Source organism: Amaranthus tricolor, chromosome 8, assembly GCF_026212465.1.
Source record: "Amaranthus tricolor cultivar Red isolate AtriRed21 chromosome 8, ASM2621246v1, whole genome shotgun sequence".
Classification (NCBI taxonomy): Eukaryota; Viridiplantae; Streptophyta; class Magnoliopsida; order Caryophyllales; family Amaranthaceae; genus Amaranthus; species Amaranthus tricolor.
In genome coordinates this window covers 7,186,159-7,209,312 of record NC_080054.1, presented here as the reverse complement: position 1 = coordinate 7,209,312, position 23,154 = coordinate 7,186,159, and the positions used below count along the sequence as shown (strand labels likewise).

At 33.2% G+C, this 23,154-nt stretch overlaps 1 protein-coding gene across 3 annotated transcripts; it reads right to left on the bottom strand.

Moving 5' to 3' along the window:
* Positions 1-5,028: 5,028 nt before the first annotated feature.
* Positions 5,029-11,174, bottom strand: LOC130820221 (membrane-anchored ubiquitin-fold protein 4-like). Of its 3 annotated transcripts, none has more exons than XM_057685500.1 (4): positions 11,053-11,174; positions 10,373-10,582; positions 7,122-7,292; positions 5,029-5,440 (listed from the first exon to the last, which is right to left on the bottom strand). In XM_057685500.1, the coding sequence occupies exons 2-4, from the start codon at positions 10,500-10,502 to the stop codon at positions 5,385-5,387; spliced, it is 357 nt and encodes a 118-aa protein (XP_057541483.1). In that variant the 5' UTR covers positions 10,503-10,582; positions 11,053-11,174; the 3' UTR covers positions 5,029-5,384. The 3 variants fall into 3 exon arrangements, with proteins under 3 accessions (XP_057541483.1, XP_057541484.1, XP_057541485.1); XM_057685501.1 differs by lacking the exon at positions 11,053-11,174 and adding an exon at positions 10,713-11,026; XM_057685502.1 differs by lacking the exon at positions 11,053-11,174 and adding an exon at positions 10,713-10,918 and having other exon boundaries at positions 5,029-5,435.
* Between the last annotated feature and the right edge of the window lie 11,980 nt (positions 11,175-23,154).

Below are 23,154 nucleotides of genomic sequence, written 5' to 3'. Positions count from 1 at the left end.
TGCTTTAGAAGTCAGTTTACTGTTCCTAGAGTTAAAGTCCTGACGAAAGTTGTAGATGGAGACAGTGCGCTGTTCCCCACGATACAGGTTTGGAGAAGACATTGACTGGAAGTTACGAAAATTACGTTTTCTGTTTTTGGTTAATGTAAAAGGTTAAAAGTTTAATTAGTTGCTTAATTAAATTTATTTATTAATTGGCAAAAAGTTTTTTTAAACGCCTAAAAATATGGAGAAGACTTATTCCTCACTTTGAATTAGTCTCCTATAAAATCGGACACCCAAGAGATTTATTCTCTACTTTGAACGAGTCTCCTATAATTTAGGATCTTCCTAGTGACTCATGTACTATTAACCGTACAAGAGAACCGCAGTCATTTTCCACCTCTACTTTCAATAACTTCCCAATTTTCTTTGGGAGCAAGTAAGTAAATGGAAGTCATGGGGTGAGTGCACTACATGGTAATCGTGGGTTGAGTGCACTGATGGCTGTTCCCTTTATAAACGAGGGATGCTACGCTAAACCGATATCCATCTTAGAGTGTCCTTAAGGTGAGATCAAAATAAGTAAAATATTCAAAGTTATTTTAATGCCAATTAATTCATTATATTTTTCTTGAGCAACTACTTAATTTTAATCTTCTTAAGAATTGGCCTTGTAAGGGTAATTGAGTGTTTTTATTGTAATTAGACTTAAGGGAAGTCTAAGGGAATAGAGAAGCGTGAGAAGAGAAAGAGAAGGAGAAAAGAAGAGAAGAGAAATAGGCCTAGAGTAGAGAAGCTTCAAGTGAAGCATATTTGTTTTATGTAATTGTAATTGATTGCCTAAAACATAGTGAGAATTTTGAAATCCCGGGGGGTCGTGGTTTTCCTTCTTATTAGGCCAAGAAGGTTTCCACGTAAAATCTTTGTTTCCTTTTTATCTTTTGCTTTTTACGTTTAAGCTTTATTTTGTTTGTTAAAATTCCGCAAATTAGAAGGAAAATGAAGTAAAGCTAGATACACAACAATTCACCCCCCCCTCTTGTTGCATTCGACCATCTTCGTGTATTTCAACAATCTGCAACATTTACCTCATCCGCGCAAACCTTCGCTTGCATCATATAAAGAGAACCTTGCTTCTTACCTCGAGCTGCTATAAGATTCCCCTTGCAGAGCTTCCACTTTCCATCATTGAAGTGGCTGAAGTAACCCTCTTCATCAAGATAGAAATGAGATTCAATCTGATATCAGGAACGTGTCTAACATTTCTCAAAATCAGCTTACAACCGGTGGAACTTTCCAAGTAAATAGTGCCTTTGCCGACAACCCTGGATGACCCATCATTCCCCATTCTAACACTACCAAAACCACCATAGTGTAGGACGAGAAATAGTCTTGATGCGAAGTAAGATGATACGAAGCACCCGAATCAATCACCCAATTGCAGTCATCACCAGCTACATTCAAACACTCTTTATCACCAATGAAGAGAAAATCATCATCACTGATTGCTAGAGCTGTAGTATTTTTCTCTTCAGACTTCGACTCAGATGAATCACCCTTTCTATCTTTTGACTTGTCTCTTTTCATCTTTCTGCAGAACCTCTTAAGATGTCCCGGCTTGTCGCAATAATGACAAATAATTCTACCCTTGGATTTAGACTTGTCTCTGGAATTGTCTCTACCTCGAGAAGGTCGATTTTTGCTTCTTCCCCTATTAGACTCTTGTGCAACATAATGAGCTTCAGAATGATTGGAGGAACCCATCTCCTTTCTCCTAGTCTCTTCATTCAGCAGACTAGCTTTGACACTCTCCATTGTCAACTTACCATCAGGAGCAGAATTGCTAAGTGATACAAATAGTGTGTCCTAACTATCCGACAATGAGGAAAGTAGTAATAGTGCCTGCAACTCATCATCTAAGGACATTTTCACTGCAGACAATTGATTAATCAAACCTTGAAAATCATTCAAATGTACTACCATGCTATTACCATCGTGAATATCTAACTTTACCAATTTTCTCATCAATGACGCTTTACTTAAGGCGTTCTTCCTCTCATACATAGCCTCAAGTTTCATCCACAATTCATACGCATTCGTGTCATTGGAAATATGTTGGAGCACACTAACATCAACAAATTGTCTAATGGTTCCTACCGCTTTCATCTTGACCAGTGGGCATAGACTCATTTATGATTGGTTCATACAAATCTTTCACATAAAAATATCTTCCATCTTAGTTTTCCACACAGCGTAGTTGGTAGAGTCCAAATAAATCATACCGTGCATACTAGATTTATCATTCATCATAAACCAACATAAGAGTATCACCCAAGAAAATATAAACCAAGCTCTTGATACCACTATGTTGAGAAAGTGGCGATATAATACACACACTTTCTCCCTTTGTGTTGTTAGATGAGCAAAAATAACCAACCACAATCAAGCGCAATAAAGTAAAAATGCGGAAAGTAAAGCACACACGATATTTACGTGGAAAACCCAATGCGGGAAAAAACCACGGGACCGTAAGTGGTACCACACTCTTCCACTAATCACCAATAAAATTAATGGGTACAACCAAAATCCTCTCTAGACAATACTAGAGGTAATACAAACACCAAACAACCCTAAAACATCACCTAAAAGTGGTAAAATAGGGTAAAATTAGGGCAAAATACAAATTACCCACTTACAATGCACAAAACGACAATCCAACCGTTGAATATGTAGATTGGGTAGACAGAAACACCGTGTCAAAATCTTCAATCCCTGAAAAAAACATTACTATAATTGTTTTAGTTCATATTGAAGTTTGGAGGCTCCAAACCAAGAATAAGGTAGCTTAGTGTCATACCTCACCTACAAGAACACTACTTTGAGAATTTTTATTTAATGAACACCAAAGTTGATGTTTTTTTTCTTTGTTAACGATCTATATAGGAAAATCATTCCAATTTTTTTATCCAAATTCTATAAGATTTTGTCCCCTAAATATCTTTTTTATATACTAGCCATTTCCCAACATTCTACCTTGCAAAATAAGTAACAAAAGTACTCATCCAAATTCATCATTCTAGTTGTGTAGTATTAAATAATTAAGTCATTTATTTTCCTTCCATTTTCTCCTAATATCACTTCATTATATCAAAAATTAATTTCCTAATAGTAATTAGTTGAAGAAATTCAAATAGATGGAGCTTAAAACAATCGTAATTTAACTTAAATCATCATCCTTTTAAAACATTGTTGGGTCATTACTTTGGGTACTTAGAGGATCAATATTTTTAAACTTGAGTGTTTATTTTGGGAGCTTGGAAATACTAGCATTTGGAGTTTGAATCTTGGACCTTGGTGTACTGGACCTTGGAATATTATTTTGGAGGATCTTATTTTTATTATTTTTCCTTATTAGTACTAAGTATTAATCCTTCTGTGTTAGTATAGTATAACTTTTTATCCTACCTTTTATATGAAATTTTATATTATATTTACTTTATAATATGCAAAGTATGAAATATGTTGAACATGTTTAAGTAGGAAGTTAGTTTAAAGAATTATGATTAAGATTATATTAAGTATGTTTTATGCTAAGTATTTTTAGTATGTTAATTAGTAATTTATGAACATGTTTAAGAAGTTGAGTGAAAAGTTATATTATGATGATATTAAGTATTATTTATGTTTTAAATTAGTATTAATGTGTTTATGAGTTATGCGTTACATTAGGAACATCATTATATTTAACAATTTTTATGTTAAAATTTTTGTTAGTATGTTTACGTTAGCTTTAGAACTAGTTCATAAAGTTTTGTGTTATTTTATATACATATTTTTATTAAGTATGGTTATGCTAAGAATGTTGTTATCATACGTCATTTTTTGATATTTAAGGTTATCCTTAAAGTTATAGTAAGTTTCTAAGATATTATGTAAAAATTTTCACTTTAAGTCATTGCTAGTTATTAAATAATAGTAAAAGTAATAATAAGTTAAAAACTATTTTTGAGTAAGTTTTATAAGTTACTAAATATTAAAGTGTTCACAAATTCTTACTTGAAACCGTCTTTATAAAAGACATGTCTCAAATGGGCCGGCCCATTATTAATAAAAAAAACAACTACTAGAACAACGCGCACAATGTAATTTTATTTGAAGTTGGTGTTATAACCTATTTAAATTAGTATTATAACCTATTAGAGTTGGTATCACTAAATAGATTATAATAACAACTTTAAAAGATTATAAAACCTACTCTAAATACCAATTTTAATAGGCTATAATACCAACTTTAATAGCTTATAACACCAACTTCAATAGGTTATAACACCAACTCCAAATAAGGTCAAATGTGCGCATCAGTTTTTAGATTTTTCTCTTTTATTTAATTGTTGAGCTTGGGCTTGGAGAGCCGTCTCTTATAAAGATGGTTTCTTAGGAGAGGCGCTGTAAAGTGTTTTTTTTTTTGAATATATGAGATTTTATAATAAAAAGTAACTTTTGTGATATTAATCACTATTTAGTACATAATTTTTTTTTCTTAGTTGACTATTTGACTAAAATTTATATGAAAAGATGTAAAAGTAATTTTAGTAAAACTCTCTCCTAAATTAAGTGTGAAATATTATTTTTAATATAAAATGTTAAAAGAATAAAGTTGTTTTATAACTAAAAGTATTGATTTTGGTGAACTTATAAAATTTTACTTGTTTTATAACAAGAAATTTTGATCTTTGTGAAATTATAACTTTTACTTGTTTTATAACAAGAAATATTGATCTTTATGAAATTATAAGTTTTACTTGTTTTTATGACATATTGATTTTGATGAACAAATAAAATATTAATTGAGAAATTATTATAAGTTGTCATAAATTAGCTGAGTCACAACACAATAAAGTGTTTCAATCAAATAGTTTACCAAACAATAAAGGACTAGATGATTTGACTAGTTAACCATCTATTTGTAAATAAGCTAAATCTGTCTTACAAGTTATCTTGTCAAACACCCCAAAACATAATTAAAGTTTGTATCAATCACAATCATAACCAAACAAATAGCAACATTTGTTTCCTCCTGCTATGTTATATTGACGAACATACCCAAAATCAATTAATCGTACATATCAAGAACAAATTAAAATTGCAGTAAAGTGCAGCAGATACATCATTAACAGGTTTTCATCCCCCAGAATTGATATGATATGTAAAGTACATCAAAACCATATTACATAGTTATACACATTTTCTAGCAAAACTTGTGCAGTATAATTGTATAAATCTCCTCGGCGCACGAATTATTCGGGTGTTTTCAGGCGTCATAACTGTTTGTCCCCAGGTGCGTAATCCAGCAACAAGCACACAATGAACAACCAAAAAAATTCTATCCACAGCAAGTATTCTCACAATATCGAGCAGGAACAGATGCTCTTTCTTTCAGCCTCGTCAATTTTCTTTTCTGCGTCGAAAAACACAATGTAGCAATAGAAAACCAGTCACAGTAAACCATATAGGTTACACAAAAAAATAACTACAATAAATGGTTACCCTTAAGGCCTTAACAAACTTACCACACATTACCCAAACAATTTTTTTTAAGAAAACAATATTTCTTTTCCTGTCTATAATCAGAGTAATTTAATGGCATTAAAGTAATGAAATGTCGATAAAAATAAATCCTTTAAGGTGAAAAAAACAAAACAAAAGTGATTGAAGTCACCCAATTTACAAAGGCTTGCTAGGTCAAGCAGCTAATGTGGCATATGACCCATTAGATGGCGTATATCATATGAATACTGAGGCACGCCTCAAAAACAAAGTCTTAAAGATCTTAGTGTTGACAGACATTACCAAAAATAGTATGTTCTATTTCCGTTTGGTTCAAGTCTTAGTGACATCAAATTGCATTAGCAGAGCGAGAAAAATAAGCTATAATTAGAGTCTGGGGAGGGTTGAATGACAGCAAACCATATCCTTATCAAAAGTGATAAAGAAGTTAGGACAGTGCTTGATTGCAAGCTCTAAACAGGATTAATAAATGATGATGCTAAAAACTAATTATTAACAAAGAAATTGAAAGCTCGATTTTATCCATAACCTATCATTAATTATTAAAAAAGAACGTATGCTTCAAGTGGAAACCCAACCAAGTGCTGCTTCTATGGAAGAGCTTAAAGACCAAATATTAATCTCTCTTCAATACTACCAATTGAAATGGTTATGCGTGAGTACTGTTTTCACCGGCTCTCTCCTCGTCAGTTGGGGAAATTTCGATAAACAATTAAGGGGGCGAAGATTTATTTCTGGTTTTTAGTGAACTACACGGTCGCTTCATCCAAATAAAAGACCATAGAAGTAGTTTTAAGCCATTAATGCACACTTTGATCATACTGCAAAAATAACTCTGCATCACAATAGCCACGTGTGAAGGTTTTCAAAATAAAATAAACCGATAATTCACGCATTGGAAAGGAGTAAAAACAGCAGGTTTTAGGTTGTTTCGAGGGATTTCTGATGCTTTCAGCCGAATATTTAGTATTACAATAATCGCGTCACTCTCGCTAATGCATCACTGTTAATGCATTTTATACTATGTTTGAGATATATAATTCTTTATCCAATATAACTTTGGGAAACTTTGAATCACATACTTCAAAATTTGATAATTGATATATGTAAAAACACGATACAGTTTGAGTTGCAATCAATAACTGAAGAGCAAATGACATCTACAACATGCTAGTAACCTAGAAAAAAAAATGTTCATATGTATAGAGAAAACATTATATTTTGCAGGACTAATGAAAGAACTAACGGCCCGTTTGGTTAGTGGTACTAAATGGTAGTAATGGGAATGATTGATAATGTAAATTTTCATGCTATGTATCATGTAATTACCATGGTAATGAAAGTTTCATCATAAAAAAGTTTTTTTGTTCACAATTTTTCATTACCACCTAATACTACATATTTAAGTGGTAATAAATTTGAATGAATTTTGTGAAGAAAATGAGCTTGTTGAAGGAGAATAAGTATGGTCATTACATTTATCAAGTGATATTCTTACCAAAATTACACTAACATTCCATTATCATTCCCACCATTTAGTACCGGACCGTAAAAGTGTTAAGAAGATTTACCAGATTTTGTTTTCGTAACAGATGGCTGAACAACAACATGCATTGTTATAATAGCTTTTTGAAGCTCACCAAAGGGCATCTGACATTGCCCCACAGTCTTACTATTCTCCAAAATCTTACCAGCGTTTATGAGTTTGATATCACTCACAGCCTTTGGCGCAATCTTCTTATCTGAAATAAACAAGACACAAACTTTCTAAAAACTGGAGATATAACAACATATGGCAGCATAGAATTGTAAAGACAACCATAAAAGGAGCCAGGCCGATAAACCAACTGAACATCTAAGAAAATATGAACGTCTTAAAGGTAACTCATTCATCAGATGTGAAAATCATCAGCAAATATAAATAAATGCTAGTTACTACAACGGCTTATTGATTGTTAGTATTAAATGGCACGAATGATAATGAAAAGTTAGTATAATTTTAATTGGAAAACCTCTTGACCAGTGATTATGCTTTTCTATTTCAATTATCTCATTTTCTTCACAAAATTTTTCATAAAAGGTATCGTTCCACTACACCTGATAAACAACCTTCATGAGCTAACACAAAATATAGTTTATGTATACTGTCAGCAACAAATATGATCTTAAAACTTCTTGTTTTAATTAAATAATTACACTTAATGCCTGATTGTTGAAACCAATTAAGCTAGGAGTACTAGCATTGCTATGGGCTTGAATTTTCACCTTAATAAGGACGATGCTTAATCCCTACATAGGTTGACCCCGTCTTGACTCCTTTGACGAGTAATATTACTAGAACTTTCAAATCTCTACTCTCAGTCAATATAGATATACATAAAACATTACTAACATAGTTTGTGAAACTCGAAAAAAAATTCAGTAAAACACTATGCTTCCCTTGAATGCATGAAGTTCCATTTATAGAGAAATTTCAATACTTTATTTTCTTCCTCTTCCACCCAGTGTGAAGGAAGGGGGACTAGAACCCGCATGTTAAGGCTCAATATAATGTCAGTGTTATGATATTAGTCTATAATAAAGAAGACATGAGACTAATTCCAAAAGAAAATTCGAGGAGTTTTTTTTCTCGTATAAAATGGAAGTTTAGAAACTGGAAAAACATCAATATTTGGTAAAGGGACCCTCCATTTATGGATGTCACATACATCACAAAACCACAATTAAACAAAACATGAACCACTTTATAACGAAATTCTTATCGAACCCCATCATCAGTAATATATCGAAACGTTAAAATATTGCAGATGTTATCACGATTGTAGTAGCAACAACGATGTCATGGATGCAACACCTATTGAATAAAAACTTCTCGTTACGTTATGTAACAGCTATCATGTAATCGGTTTGAGAGTTATCACGACGTTTAATCATGTTATATAACAATGCACGAGTTTTCATGATCAAATGGCTGCGTAATAACGTGTAAATCCCAGAATTTCACAATTACAGCATTATTTGTCGAGAAGAGGTTATAGAAAACTTTCTTCTACCATCTCCCTAAATTGGATAAAAAAGTTCTGGGGGTATTATTGCATAATAATTGTAGTTCAACATTAATTATAAGTTTAAAACTCTCCTTATGTGATTTTTTTAAAAACATCACATCGCATTCGTTGTGATTCACGTTATTACTCCATTTCTGCAAATGCATCTTTTTCACACATTCACTGAAAATAATATGATGATTATATCTAGCGTTACTACACAATAAATTATGATAGTGCATATTTAGACTTATTGTGCTAGTGCCTACAAAGAGAAGATTTATGAATGTTATCACAGGGACTGTCTTATTAGGATTTGGTGAGTAAATACATAGATGCCATTGGCAAGAAACGTAAAATAGATAGAGAACCTCCTTCGTCGCACCTTCACTAAATATAATATGATGATAATTTCTCACGTTACTACACAATAAATTATGATAGCCCACATTTAGAGTTAATGTGCTAGTGCCTACAAAAAGAAGATTAATGAGTGTTATCACTTCCGCATCAAAAGGACTCCGCGAATAAATACATAGATGCCATTGGCAAAAACTGAAATAGATAGAAAGGGTGTGGACCTTTTTTCTCACTTTATAAGACTACCATAAAAACTTGTAATGCATCCACCAAAAGGGTCTTAGAGCTTCCTTTTTGACTAATATTTATTTAATTATTAAGAATAAGGGTGCCAATAAGTAGTGATAATGAATTCTACTATAAGTACCTTCGTCTACTACTATATTCTTTTGTTTGTGATTCTATTTCAAATAAATCTTTAACTTCCCAAATTGCAAGAATAAGATTTTGGACAAGCCACCTACTATGTTCACCATTTAGCTAACAATTGACTACCCCAAGAGTCCAGAGCCAACCTTAAGTAGAAAGAAAACTAAATCAAAGAAGATAATCAACAATAACCAACCATGATCAATGCCTTAGCCAGCTTTTCTTCCATTTGCAAACCTCGCAAACTCCACCATATCTTTTACAATAACTCATACTCGCACAAATGACAATCCCAAAGTTTCCGTACATTTCAAATCATAGCTAACGTCAGTTCGTTTACTCAAGAAAATTCCCAAGCACTTAATACAGAATAATAATTCCATCACTTTGTCACTCTTAAACCAAATGTACACTATTGAATATTACTATTATTCTTGCAGAAAGACTCATCAGAAGGTACTCACACTAGTACAAACCAGTCCAACCCGCAAGCACATGATAGACTTATGCTTTATTTGGATTGAAGGAAGGGGAGGGAAATGAGAAGATCCATTTTTCTTCATTTTGGTAGCAAATAAGGAAGGAAAATAATAGCAAGGATGATAACCTTCACATTTTGTGAGATTTGGAGAGAAAATTCATCAATCCTCCCCTCCCTTTCCTTTCCTTTCCTTTCTCCAGTGTATCCAAAAACACTCTTAATCCTAATATTTTCACATAACGAAATACATTCATGGAACCAAACCCTTTACTCAAACTCCATAAATACAAAGCACATACTTTATACTTCTTCATTGTTTTTTTTTTCAATTAAACATCCCACAAACGAAGCTCATATAAAATAGTCAAATGTCCCACTAAAAACTACTCCTACTAAACAATTACAGTACAATTCCAGAACCTTAATTATCATCCCACAAAACACTAATTTGGGTTTTTCATACAGAAACAAGAAATTAACTGGAAATTCTTCGCAAATTGACATAGAACAATATAATTATTTCAAAAAAATAAACTTAATACAAACAATTAGATAAAGCACAAACCTTTAGGCCATTCAGCAACAATTCTTTCCTTGAGTTGGGCAACTGTCGAACCTGGTGAGTACTTAAAGGGTCCGATATCCGACCCATCATATAATCTGAATTTAACCTCTACAAAATCCTCCTCAGGCATTGAATCACCTCAAACCCAAGATTACAGAATCACCCACAATAGAAGGAAGAAATTTTTCAACGAAAGATACCAAACACAGCCTGAAGTTTGTAGAGAGATTCCACAAGTTAAAAACTTTAATGAAAAAACACAACTACTGAGCAAAACTTACAAATAAAACGGAGTAAGTAAACAAAACATCAATAAATAAAAAAATATAGGAATTTTTACATATAAATAGATTCCACCAAGCTGAAGAATCAGTCCAAAAATTTGGAATAATTGTTAAAACAAAAAAAAGAAAAGTAAAAAGACAATCCTTTCAATAGTAATGAGGAAAAAGAAAAAAAAAAAAAAAAAAACCCAGGATGATTACTGGTAGAAAATCAAAAGAAATACTAGTATGAAGATGAAGATTTTTTATTTATTGTTTTGATAGGAAAAGGAGAAATAATCATCAAACTTCACAATGGTTTGTTTAAAAAAAAAAAAAAGGAATTATGAGATCTAATGAGTAATAATTGGTGTGAACATTGCTTTGTCTTATTACTAAAACAAATTGACCACTCACCTCTTCAATTTGTTATTTGCTTGTAGTTTGCTGGTAATAACTAATAAGTGGTAAAAGAACTCATCAATATTATATTTGATTTTTTTTTCATTTTTTTATTTTTTCTCCTCTAGACTAGATAAAAAGGCAAATTGAGAATATAATGACAAAACTCCAATTCCATTTTTAGGTTCTTTTAACGGTTTTTTTGCCCCTTCTTTTCAGGCTGTAGATGTCTTTAAGACCCAAAAAGCAAGCCTTTTCAAAAGAAGTGATTAAAACTTTTTTAGAAATTAATCTCAATTATTAATTATTTATAAGAAATCTGAACTTTGTAAGATATCTTCTTACTTTTTTATAACTGTCTTTTGTCATTTTGTTTTTTTTTTTTTTTCTAATTTAACTACAAAAACAAGTTGCACAACAACAATTTTGGGTAAGTGACTTAATAGTTTAGATTTTTCATGATTAATCAATAGTTGAAATTATTGGAGAATAATCGAGTAAAGATTAAATTATTTGGAATAATTTTTTTTTTAAATTGGTGAATGGGAAATTCGTCTTTTGATCATTCTATGTGAAGTTGAAATAATTTTAATTTTTGAATAGAGAAGATTTTTAAATTATAATATTAAAAAATACTTTGATTGTGTAACCGCCTTGAATTATGAAGGCAAATACTAACTGGAATTTAGTATTAGTCAAGCGGAAGCTTACTTTTACCAACACAATTAAGGGGTTACTTAAAGGTCAAACCAATATCCAAGTATAATACTTGAACCAAACCAAAGCAATATAACGGAAGTCTTAACTGTCTAAAATATAGGAAAATTACAACCAAATCGAAATAAGTCCAAAGTTCAAATTACATCCTTAAAATAGTCTAAATCTAAACTAATAGTCTCTCAAATACAATAAAGAAATCTAAACAAAAGTTGAGTCATACTCCAACTCGGGTTCAACTTCCGCTCGCATATCCATTCTCCGTCGAGGTTCCATAGGGGTTTACTCTAAAAACAAAACCATTGGAAAAACATACAAAGCATAGTATCAGCAAAAAAGCTGAGTATAAACACACTGGTGTCCGTCAAACAAGTTATTAAAATCTTTTTTTTATTTGAGTAAATTCATTTTGAAATATGGTTTTTCATTTGATAAATCACATTATGATTCAAATCCAGTTCAATAGCTCTATAGTAATTTCAAATTCTCATTTTTCATCATAAATCATAAAATCTCAATTGATCCAAATCAATTTCAAACTCATATCATAAGTTTACATGGGTACTCTGTGAGTCATCCTGTGACTCATTTGGTAGTCGGTCTACCGTCCGCGACATGTCCGGCAAGTGTAACACAATGGTATTGTAAACAATACGCGCTAAGCATTGGTGAGCCGTTTAATCATGCATACAACATTTGCTGTGGCATATGTATCCGCCATTTAAGCTAAAACAATTTTTTGTACATAATATATATCTTGTAATTTTAATAGCATTTGAAAGTCAAAAATATTAACTTTTTCCATATGATAAACATCTTTTATTTGCACATAGCAAAACATACTTTATTTGCGACTTAGCAAAATCAAATCATAATATTTCCCACATGGGTAAAACATGCTTAGCATAATCATACCATTAAACACAACCTTTGTCTTATATTGGGGCATCACTAGCATGTATGGAAATGCATCGTAACAAAAAGTGATTAAAGTTCAATACGATTTTTTAAGGAAACCATTAAAATGTTTCGTTTCAATCCTTCTTAAAGTAAATATAACTTAAAAGGGTTTTGAAATTCATTCAAAACAACTAGAATATGATTCATAAGTCTATAAAATCATTACTACAGAAGATTTCATAAAACACTATTTTATTAAATACGAGATAGTTTTGCCGGTAATAAAATCGATAATTGATTTACAAAGTACATATTAATTCTCCAACAAGGCCCAAATTAATCAAGTCATTATAATACCTTATTTAAAATGAATTTAAGGTTGTCCCATCAGATTTTAATTGGTTATGCGAATTTACAACGATCTTACAATTATTTTCTACAATTTGGGTATTTACCGTTATTTAAACGGTGTCTTAAATCCGTAAAATTTATAAACCACCTAATTTAAACTTAATTTATACTATGAGGCAGTAGATTATTAATATAATCATACATTTTTTTATATAGGTCTATTTTTACCCAAATTTAATTAACAATATTACACTTTTTAATAAATAAACATTTTCTATTAATTTGATAAATTAGTAAATAATTAATAATTTATTTTATAAAATTATACCAAAGTTCTAGAAGTCATATGACATGTTTATTAGGCCATTTGAACTTATAAAACTCATGTATGATGTTTTATTATTTTGTATAGACATTTTATCTATAAATAGAATAAAATAGGTTTAAAATTATTTGAGTCCGAATAAAATATTATAAAAATTATATGATATTCCAGAAGCTATTTTAAGGGGTATAAAATTTTAAATAACCATTAAAAATCATGTGGGATATTTTTAATAATTAATATCTTTATTTTACCGATATACCGAATAAAATTTATTTAAGTCCATATATGTCACGAAAATCTATATAAATTTTTGAACATGTATCTACTGTTTGTATAAGTGTCTCATAAAATTTTCATGTCCAAAAGAAGTCATTTAGTATTTATTTTATATTTTACCGTTTTCCAACTTACCGATTATTAATAACAGAGTAAAAATTATTAAGGTCCTTAAATGTCAACGAATCCTTCCCAAACTTTTACCAATTTTACCTACTGTCCATATGAGTATGTGTTAAAATTTCAAGTCCATATGTATTTGTTTGGTAATTATTTTATATTTTACCATTTTACAATTTATCGTTAAACAATTTAACGATTATTCAAAAATCATAAAAAAAAAATTCCAAACTAAATATATTCTGGCCAAATCTTGTTGGAGACATTATAATATGTTTTTATTAATTATTTTTGATGATGAAGAGTTCATCTAATACCATGTTTTATAATAAGAGTATTTAACACCTTAAAATCCATTAAAATATCAATTTAATGAATAATCTCAACAAAACGTATCCAAGAAATTTTCTTAACATATAGCTACTGGAAATTTCTTTTAAAATGAATTTCAAATATTTCAAAATTCATATAATCATTTCAATCACAATAACTTTCACAAAGTAGTGTTAAACATACCTTTAACTATACAATAATTTATAAAATCAACATGCATGATGCCCACAATAATAATACATGTAATAAATTATTCTATGCTCAATTTATCATTTTGACATCATTTTTGAAGCTTTAAGAACTTCTCTTTGGGAATTTTTTTTTTCTTAAAAAAAAGTTTATACACAAACTTTCCCAACTTGTTCTTAAATCCTTTAAAAATCACCCATGTGACATAGCTCGACTCCAAGCCTATATTATAATTCCGTAAGCTCCTATGCGTTCTTAGAAGCGGTTCATCCAAAAATCAATAATAATTTTGGATTTCTAACATGCACTTAACTTTTCGTAGTTAGAGTTGTTAGACTAATACTTGTGATGATTTTAATATATTTGGAGTATACTTAATGTGTTGAGCAACATACTTAGTTAAGTCCCATAATTTCACTTGAATCCTTTAAGTAACAAAATTTATATGTTTGTGGAAATACATCTTCTTACTTTCTATTATGGCCGATTTTTATAGATTTATAAGTGATGATTTTCTTAGTTTAGAGATAAAATACTCACTTTATAATGATCTTAGTTTATAGAAAGATTCATGTAAAAAAAATATTTTACATGAACAAATTTTAACAAAAACTAGTGGAATAAAGAAATGAACATAACTTACTCTATACTTGGTGGATTTCTTCAAGTTTGGTGTCTATGGAAAGCTCTTAAGATGAAGATTATTTTTATGGGAGATTTGAGTTTATAAACATAAATTTTCAGAAGTTTTAGATGGGCTTTTGAAGAATATTTGATGAGAAAAGAAGGTATTTTTGCTAGGAATTGTAAGATTGAACTTCAACTGTGCTTATAGATGAAATAAGGAGTATAATGAAGAGTGAAAGAAGGTTGATGGAGCTGAAAATATGGACATCAAATATGCCTTGATGTATTATGTTTGCATGCTTGTTATGATGGTGTTTTTGGGTAAGAACAAAAGGGGCTTTGGGTAGAGAGTTTAGTGGAGTGTGCAAGTGAGTTTTGGGGCTAAAAGAGGGCTAGTATGGCAGCTAGGGGCTGCTGTTTTGGGGCTGATTTGAGGTGATTTATATCCTCAATTTGGTCAAATATGGTGTAAGAAAGGTTTATCTAAGATAGTTTAAGGTTTGGATAAAAATTGTTGTACATGTAACAAGTTATGTAACTTGTACTTCATGTTTAAAAATCACTTGTATATGTGTGAAATATTTAATTTACTCCCATCATGGTTACATAATATGCTTGGGTAATAATTAAAATTTTCTCGAACTGTTATGGGTAGTTGCTCAACTTTAAGTTTTACCTCCAAACACTAGTGGAAAAAACCTCATTTGCTGCGGTTTTTTTGCCATTATTTGCTGCGGTTTTGGCCCCTAGCAATTGTGATAGCAGCAAATAGCCTATTTTAAATGCTGCGGCTATTAACCGCAGCAAAAAAATGCATTAATTGCTGCGGTCATGGGCAAAACCGCAGCAAAAAGTGTGTGTTAATTGCTGCGGTCATTGGGAGGAACCGCAGCAAATAAATTGGCCCATTAATTGCTGCGGTCGTGGCAAAACCGCAGCAAATAGCATATTTTTTTTTTTATTTTCCTTTTTATCCTTTTAATAATGCAATAATAATACAATCACAGATAATCAACATTAATCTCTTTGTAATAATAAACTCTCGCTCGTATATATAATATAATATTATGTACGTACATATATATATATATATATATACATTAAAGTATAAAAAATAATCTATACTATAATTACAATTTATCAAGGACAAATATTAGCAAGATACACGGCAATCTTGTCTTTTAATTCGCGCATCTCTTCACTTCTCAAAGGGCGTGTTTCCCTCGGAATGTCGTTTAAAACCTATATATAATATTCAAATAAAAGATTAATATAGAAACATTAGATTTTACCAATAATATATTTAATTAAGAAAGTAACAAATACTTACGGCATCTATATTTTCGACTCCAACCTCCTTCACGGCATTAATAATATCGTCCATGAACTTCAGCGCGTAGTAGTCGCAATCAACGGACCCAGAAGGTTGTTGAAAGCACTAAGAGAAAATAGATGTTAGTGTCAAAAACGGTTAAAAACGCATAAAATCGCAACTTAACACGTAAATTCTAGAATATGACTATGATTTTCAATTCTAACAACTTCTACACAATAATATATACCAAATAGTGTTGTGTGCCGAGTTTCGTGCAAAACAAACAAAGTTTGAGCTACTTTACGCGCGAAATTGAAAAAAACGCTTAAAAACCCTTAAAAATCGCAACTTAACTTCTAATTTCTAGCATATGACTATTATTATCAATTCTAACCATTTCAACACAATAATATATGCCAAATAGTATTGTGTGCCATGTTTCGTGCATAACAAACCAAGTTTGAGTACTTTACGCGCGAAATTGACAAAAACGCTTAAAAACGCATAAAATCGCAACTTAACTTCTAATTTCTAGCATATGACTATTATTATCAATTATAACCATTTCAACACAATAATATATGCCAAATAGTATTGTGTGCCAAGTTTCGTGCATAACAAACCAAGTTTGAGTACTTTACGCGTGAAATTGACAAAAACGCTTAAAAACGCATAAAATCGCAACTTAACTTCTAATTTCTAGCATATGACTATTATTATCAATTCTAAGCATTTCAACACAATAATATATGCCAAATAGTATTGTCTGCCAAGTTTCGTGCATAACAAACCATGTTTGACCTACTTTACGCGCGAAATTGACAAAAACGCTTAAAAACGCATAAAATCGCAACTTAACTTCTAATTTCTAGCATATGACTATTATTATCAATTCTAACCATTTCAACACAATAATATATGCCAAATAGTATTGTGTGCCAAGTTTCGTGCATAACAAACCAAGTTTGACCTACTTTACGCACGAAATTGACAAAAACGCTTAAAAACGCATAAAATCGCAACTTAACTTCTAATTTCTAGCATATGACTATTATTATCAATTCTAACCATTTCAACACAATAATATATGCCAAATAGTATTGTCTGCCAAGTTTCGTGCATAACAAACCATGTTTGACCTACTTTACGCGCGAAATTGACAAAAACGCTTAAAAACGCATAAAATCGCAACTTAACTTCTAATTTCTAGCATATGACTATTATTATCAATTCTAACCATTTCAACACAATAATATATGCCAAATAGTGTTGTGTGCCAAGTTTCGTGCATAACAAACCATGTTTGACCTACTTTACGCGCGAAATTGACAAATAAAAACGCGAAATTGACAGCATCAAACTAGTGACCAGACCACCTTGCACGACACGTGGAGACCAAAACTATGCATCCAGGACCTAGGCTAAAGTGGAAATGGAATCTTGGTACTTGGATCTAGCTATCAAGGTCCTAAAACCATTCTAACAATCCCTGTGGACTCCTAGAAGCTGATCCGAAGGAGGGCTGGTCGACAGTTTGCTAGATCAGAATTTTGTTTAAGTGTTTGTGGTTGTTTCGTGTTCTTTTCATGATCATTTGACCAAACCTTTACAAAACCCATAAAATCGAATTTGTGTACCTTTCTTGCTATCCATTTTGGAAATGTGGCTCTGGATATAGATCCCATTTGTCCACGCACTCTTTTCATTGCGCTGAAACGCATGGGAAAAGTAATACCATTTATATATATATATATAACACTTAATTAAATCAAATTGGTAAAATAATTAATATTACGTACGCATTCAACAATGCTTTGAATCTTGTGTTGCGAGGTAGGCTGTTAGGTTTTTGTAATCAGTCGAAGACGTGCACGGTGTTCGTTAAAGGACATATGATCAGAAGTATCCAATGCAAACTACAAGCACAAATTTAAAATCAACAAATTAGAGATTAGGTGACTTTAAAAATCAAAAGATAAGTTCAATTTCAAAAATAAAACTTACTCTTCCCAATATGGAGCCAGAATGAATGTGTGTTTACATGCAAGGGAATTAGTCAAAGCAGTTTCAATGTATGCTCTGACGGCATCTGGATCATTTCTACATTTACTACCCGAAATCGTCTCCGGACAAAACCATCCAATTTTTATTGGAGGTTCGCAAGAATTTACCTCCTCGTAAACCGCACTAAACTCACAAATAAGAGAATTTTGTTAGTAATTCGGTCATTAAAACAATTAAACAATAATGCCTAACTTGTAAGATAATGAACATCACCTCATGTAGACATGGAAAAGAGCTACGTTCAGCATCTCTCCTCTCAAAAATTGCCCGATGTCACTAGGACAAATAATTACAAACGGGTCTTCTGAAAAGCAGTATTGCTCCTTCAGCAGGGGCAACATGATTGGGTCCTCCTCACTTATGCGAGATGCACAATAATGCAGCCATTTGCAATCTTGAGAGAGATCTTTTAGCTCCTCATCAGTCAAAATTGGAGTGCTTGGCATCGACTTTGACCCAGTCGACACCTTTGCTGAGGAACCGACCTCTCTACAAGATCCCTTTGGACTCTTTTGCTATTTCAATTTATAAAATTAAATTAGTGTGAGCATGCAATTAAAAAAATAAAAATAAATAAGGTACAAATGATTCTTACCGTGTTAGTGAATCGGACCCAAGCATATGGCCATGTGACGAAACTACCTAGGGCGTCTGATAGTTTCTCAAGGCTCCATGCTGGCATTGGAATTGGGAGTGAGAAATCTTCAAACCCCTTTACAATAGTCTCCACGGCCACACTGATGTGGCCACTTGTAACAGGCACTGAATGCACTGTTTGGCCCTCTTTATTTGGCTGTGCCATACCATATGCAACCTTAGTTAAGTCGCCATCACTAGTAACACCTAACTGAGGCAGCAAAAGAGAACAAGGAGTCGCCTCCTGAAAATGGTGTCGTTTAGTATAATAAGCATCATAATAAAATTTTAATTACGCGTTGCAATTTAAATTAATAAGTGCTATTATATTTAAAAACTATGTACCTGTAGCACTGGCACCGGAGTTGGCTCCGGATTTTGAGCAACGGGGGTATTAGTAAAGAGCTGGGGTGCTACGGGGGTACTGGACTCGGGTGTTGGCTCGACCAAAGCGTTAGAATCCCCATGTTGACTTCCCTGATCATCGACAATCAGGTCTGCCAAGTCCACAATGGGTGCACCCATCTTTTGCAACACGGTGGCCAACTTCGCGAGAACGTCCTTCGTAATCTCCGCTCGGAGGGTTGCTGCTTCTTCCCGCAGTGCCGTTCGGGATTGAGTAGCAACACACTCTTTGCCGAATGCCTTCTGTAACCCCACGCGGACACCTCCTTTTCCGACTACCCGCCCACTGTGGTCTTTCCCTAAGACCATATGCAATGCGTCAACATTGCCTTTTGGGGTGAACTCCCCCGTAGCTTCTTTTTCCTTCCAGCCCATCTGTTCAAATAAAAAGTGACATATATAGTAATTAGTATAAGTACATCAAAGCCAAAGAATACAAAACAAATGAAGAATATACTTAATAATTTCAAAACTCACCACAGCATCAGCAACCTTCTTCGTTCCCGGATCATTAATGGTAAATTTACCACTAGCATCTCGGGAATGAAGCCCGCAATACCAATCACGCACCCGATCTCCAGCAAGAGTATGTACGGATGCGGAGGTAGTCGTAGATGAGGGTGTGGATGAACTTTGATTGGGGTATAAACCCGCATCCACCCACTCTTTTCGGACCTCATCGTACGTTTTCTGGCCTAAGCGATGGTAAAACTTCCTTTTGCTTGCAGAATCTGAAGCTTTACCACGCTTTTCCTAATTAATCAATAGAAATCAAATGTCATGTATTAGTTTAATGACTGAATCAAAAGAAGTAAATTCAAATTGGTAAACTATAATATAATATGAAATACTTACAACTTCTATGGGAGTTGTTCTTTTGGCAACAAAGGCCTCCCAATCCCTCTTCGATATGTGACCCCATATTTCGTAGGGCATCTTCGAAGGTGCTTGCTCTCCACCTTCGTTTCCCGTTTTGACCTTTTTGGTCGTACGGGCACGGGTCTTCGTAATCCAGCCAGTTACTAGCTTGGATTTGAAATCTCTGAATCTTTCAGCAACAGCTGAAAGAAACACATTCTTCTTGTCCTCATCGCTCTCGATGTGGAAAAGATTCTACAAAAAAAATTTATATTTGTTACTGTCAATTAAATTAATTTTAAAATGAAACTAAATGAGTAAAAATAGTAAAGTTGCTTACCACAGTATCATTCCATAGAGAGTTTTTCAAACCCTCTGGAACCTCGTTCCATGCGTGCAATATGGAAATCTTGCGGATACATAGGCCCACTTGTTTTCCATATTGCCTACGCCATTTTCCGCAGGGTTGACCCAATGCATTGTATTCCAAATGCATTGGTTCCGTGACTTTGAGGTTTTTCGTAGGACCTCGCCCTTTTCTTTTCTTACTGGTAGTGGTAGCATCCATTGGTGGAGCGTCTTCAGTCTCAAAATCATTGTCTAGAGGTGGAGCGTCTTCAGCCATACGCTCGAATCTCACAATTTGGTCCTCTTCACTGTCGTAACTACGATGCTCATTATCCGAGGTCTCAATCTCGGGAACAATTTCGTCTCTGAATAGATGCATTATATATCAGTACCTGAAAGAGTATGAATAGAAATATATTAGAACATAAGCTAAGTAATATTAAGAATATGACTATGATTTACAATTCCAATACGTACGTTCAACACAATAATATATAACAAATAAGTGTTCTGTGCAAAGTTTCATGCAAAACAAACCAAGTGCCAAAAAAACTTTTAAAAGCTTTAAATTCATACCTTGTGAATCACTTAATTCAAATGTATTCCTTCCGTGTGATCTACACGCATATAACCAACATCTACATCATCTACATCATCTTGATCCACTGATATTGGATTGATAAAGGGAGGGGAGTCTTCAAAAGCTTCATATTCTTCCTCATCCGCAACATCACCTATACCAAGAATGCTTCTTTTTCCCGGTACAACAATAGACCATTTTTTATCAGACGGGTCTACAATGTAGAATACTTGCTTGGTTTGTGTGGCTAGTATGAATGGCTCCTCACTATCACGCAAACGAGCTAAGTCTACAAGAGTGAATCCACAAGGGTCGTCATTTTTTATGCATCGTCGATTATTATCTACCCACTTACATTTGAAAAGACCAATATTGAAAGTAGAGTAGTCAAGCTCCCATATTTCATGTACCCGCCCGTAGTATACCAATTTAGCATCAACCGGCGCTTGATCCTTCGCACTCGCGTAAAATGTAGATGACGCCAAGATAGAAACCCCACTATTCTGTAGATACGATGACTTCTTGTCTTGACCCTCAGTCCAAAATGTGAAGCCATTGACATCGTAACCCTCATATTTATTGACATCATCACGAGGACCAAAAGCTAACCACTTAACAATTTCGGATACACCCTTGAGTTCTTCGCATATTACTCGATTATGAAACCAATTAATAAACGTCTTGTTATGCAACTGCATCAATGCCCTATCCCCTTTAGAAGGATGTTTTGCGCGCAATATATCAAAATGCTCACTCAAAAAAGGATGAACTTCCGGAATATGATGCAACACATACAAGTGTGCTTGTAGAAGGCTTTCTCGAGGAGGTGTGACTGATTTGGAGCCAATTGTTCCTTTTCCCTCAAGCCTTCCTTCATGTCTAGAGGTGGGAAGTCCAATAGGCTTTGCCATGGCCAAATACTCGGCTATAAAGTTACTAATCTCATCGCTCACAGTGCCTTGAATCATACTCCCCTCGGGTTGTGCTGGATTCCTCACCTTGTTTTGTAAAACACCCATGTGTCTTTCAAAAGGATAACACCACCTTAAAAAAACTGGACCCAAAAGTTTGATCTCACGAACGACATGGACAATAAGATGAACCATTATGTCAAAGAAAGAAGGTGGAAAATACATCTCAAACTTGCATAAAGTTACAATCACGTCGAGTTGAAGTGCATCAAGTTTAAAGGGATCAAGAACTTTACTACAAATTGTGTTGAAGAACGAACATAGCTCGGTAATAGCATATCTCACATGTTTTGGCAGTATTCCACGGATTGCAATTGGTAAGAACACTTGCATCATTACATGGCAATCGTGAGATTTCATGCTTCCCAACTTCAGCTCACCATTTAGGCTAACAAATCTCTTCATGTTGGATGAGTACCCAGACGGAACATTAATGCCATACAAACACTCACAAAATGTCCGCTTCTCTGCTTTGAACAATGTGTAGCAAGCTGGAGGCAAATAAACTTTGTCATTAAGCATCTTCTTCTTACTGCCACCAACTTCATCATCAGCTCTATTTCTTTTCTTACTCACCTTAACATGTGCCCACAACTCCGGACGAAGACCCTTACATTCAAACCAATCTCGCACGGCCCTAACATCTTTTGTCTTACCCGGAATGTTCATGAGAGTCCCGAGTATGGCATCGCATACATTTTTCTCTATATGCATAACGTCAAGACAATGCCTAACCTGTAGATCTCTCCAATATGGAAGCTTCCAAAAGATTGATTCTTTTTTCCATAATCGGCCTTCACCTCCTTGCACTTGCCCCGTTTTACCAAATACAGTCTCAACTCCCTTAACCTGTTCATAAACCTCATAACCGGTCAACGGTCGACGAGCTACACGGTCCTCAACCTCCCCATTGAACAACTTCTTCTTCTTACGATATTGGTGGTCTCGTGGGAGGAACTTTCGATGGTGCATGAATACGTGTTTGCACTTAGGAATCCACGTGGATTCCATGTCATCGATACATATCGGGCATGCTTTCTTCCCTTTGTTCTTATACCCCGATAAGTTGCCATATGCCGGAAAATCATTAACGGTGCAT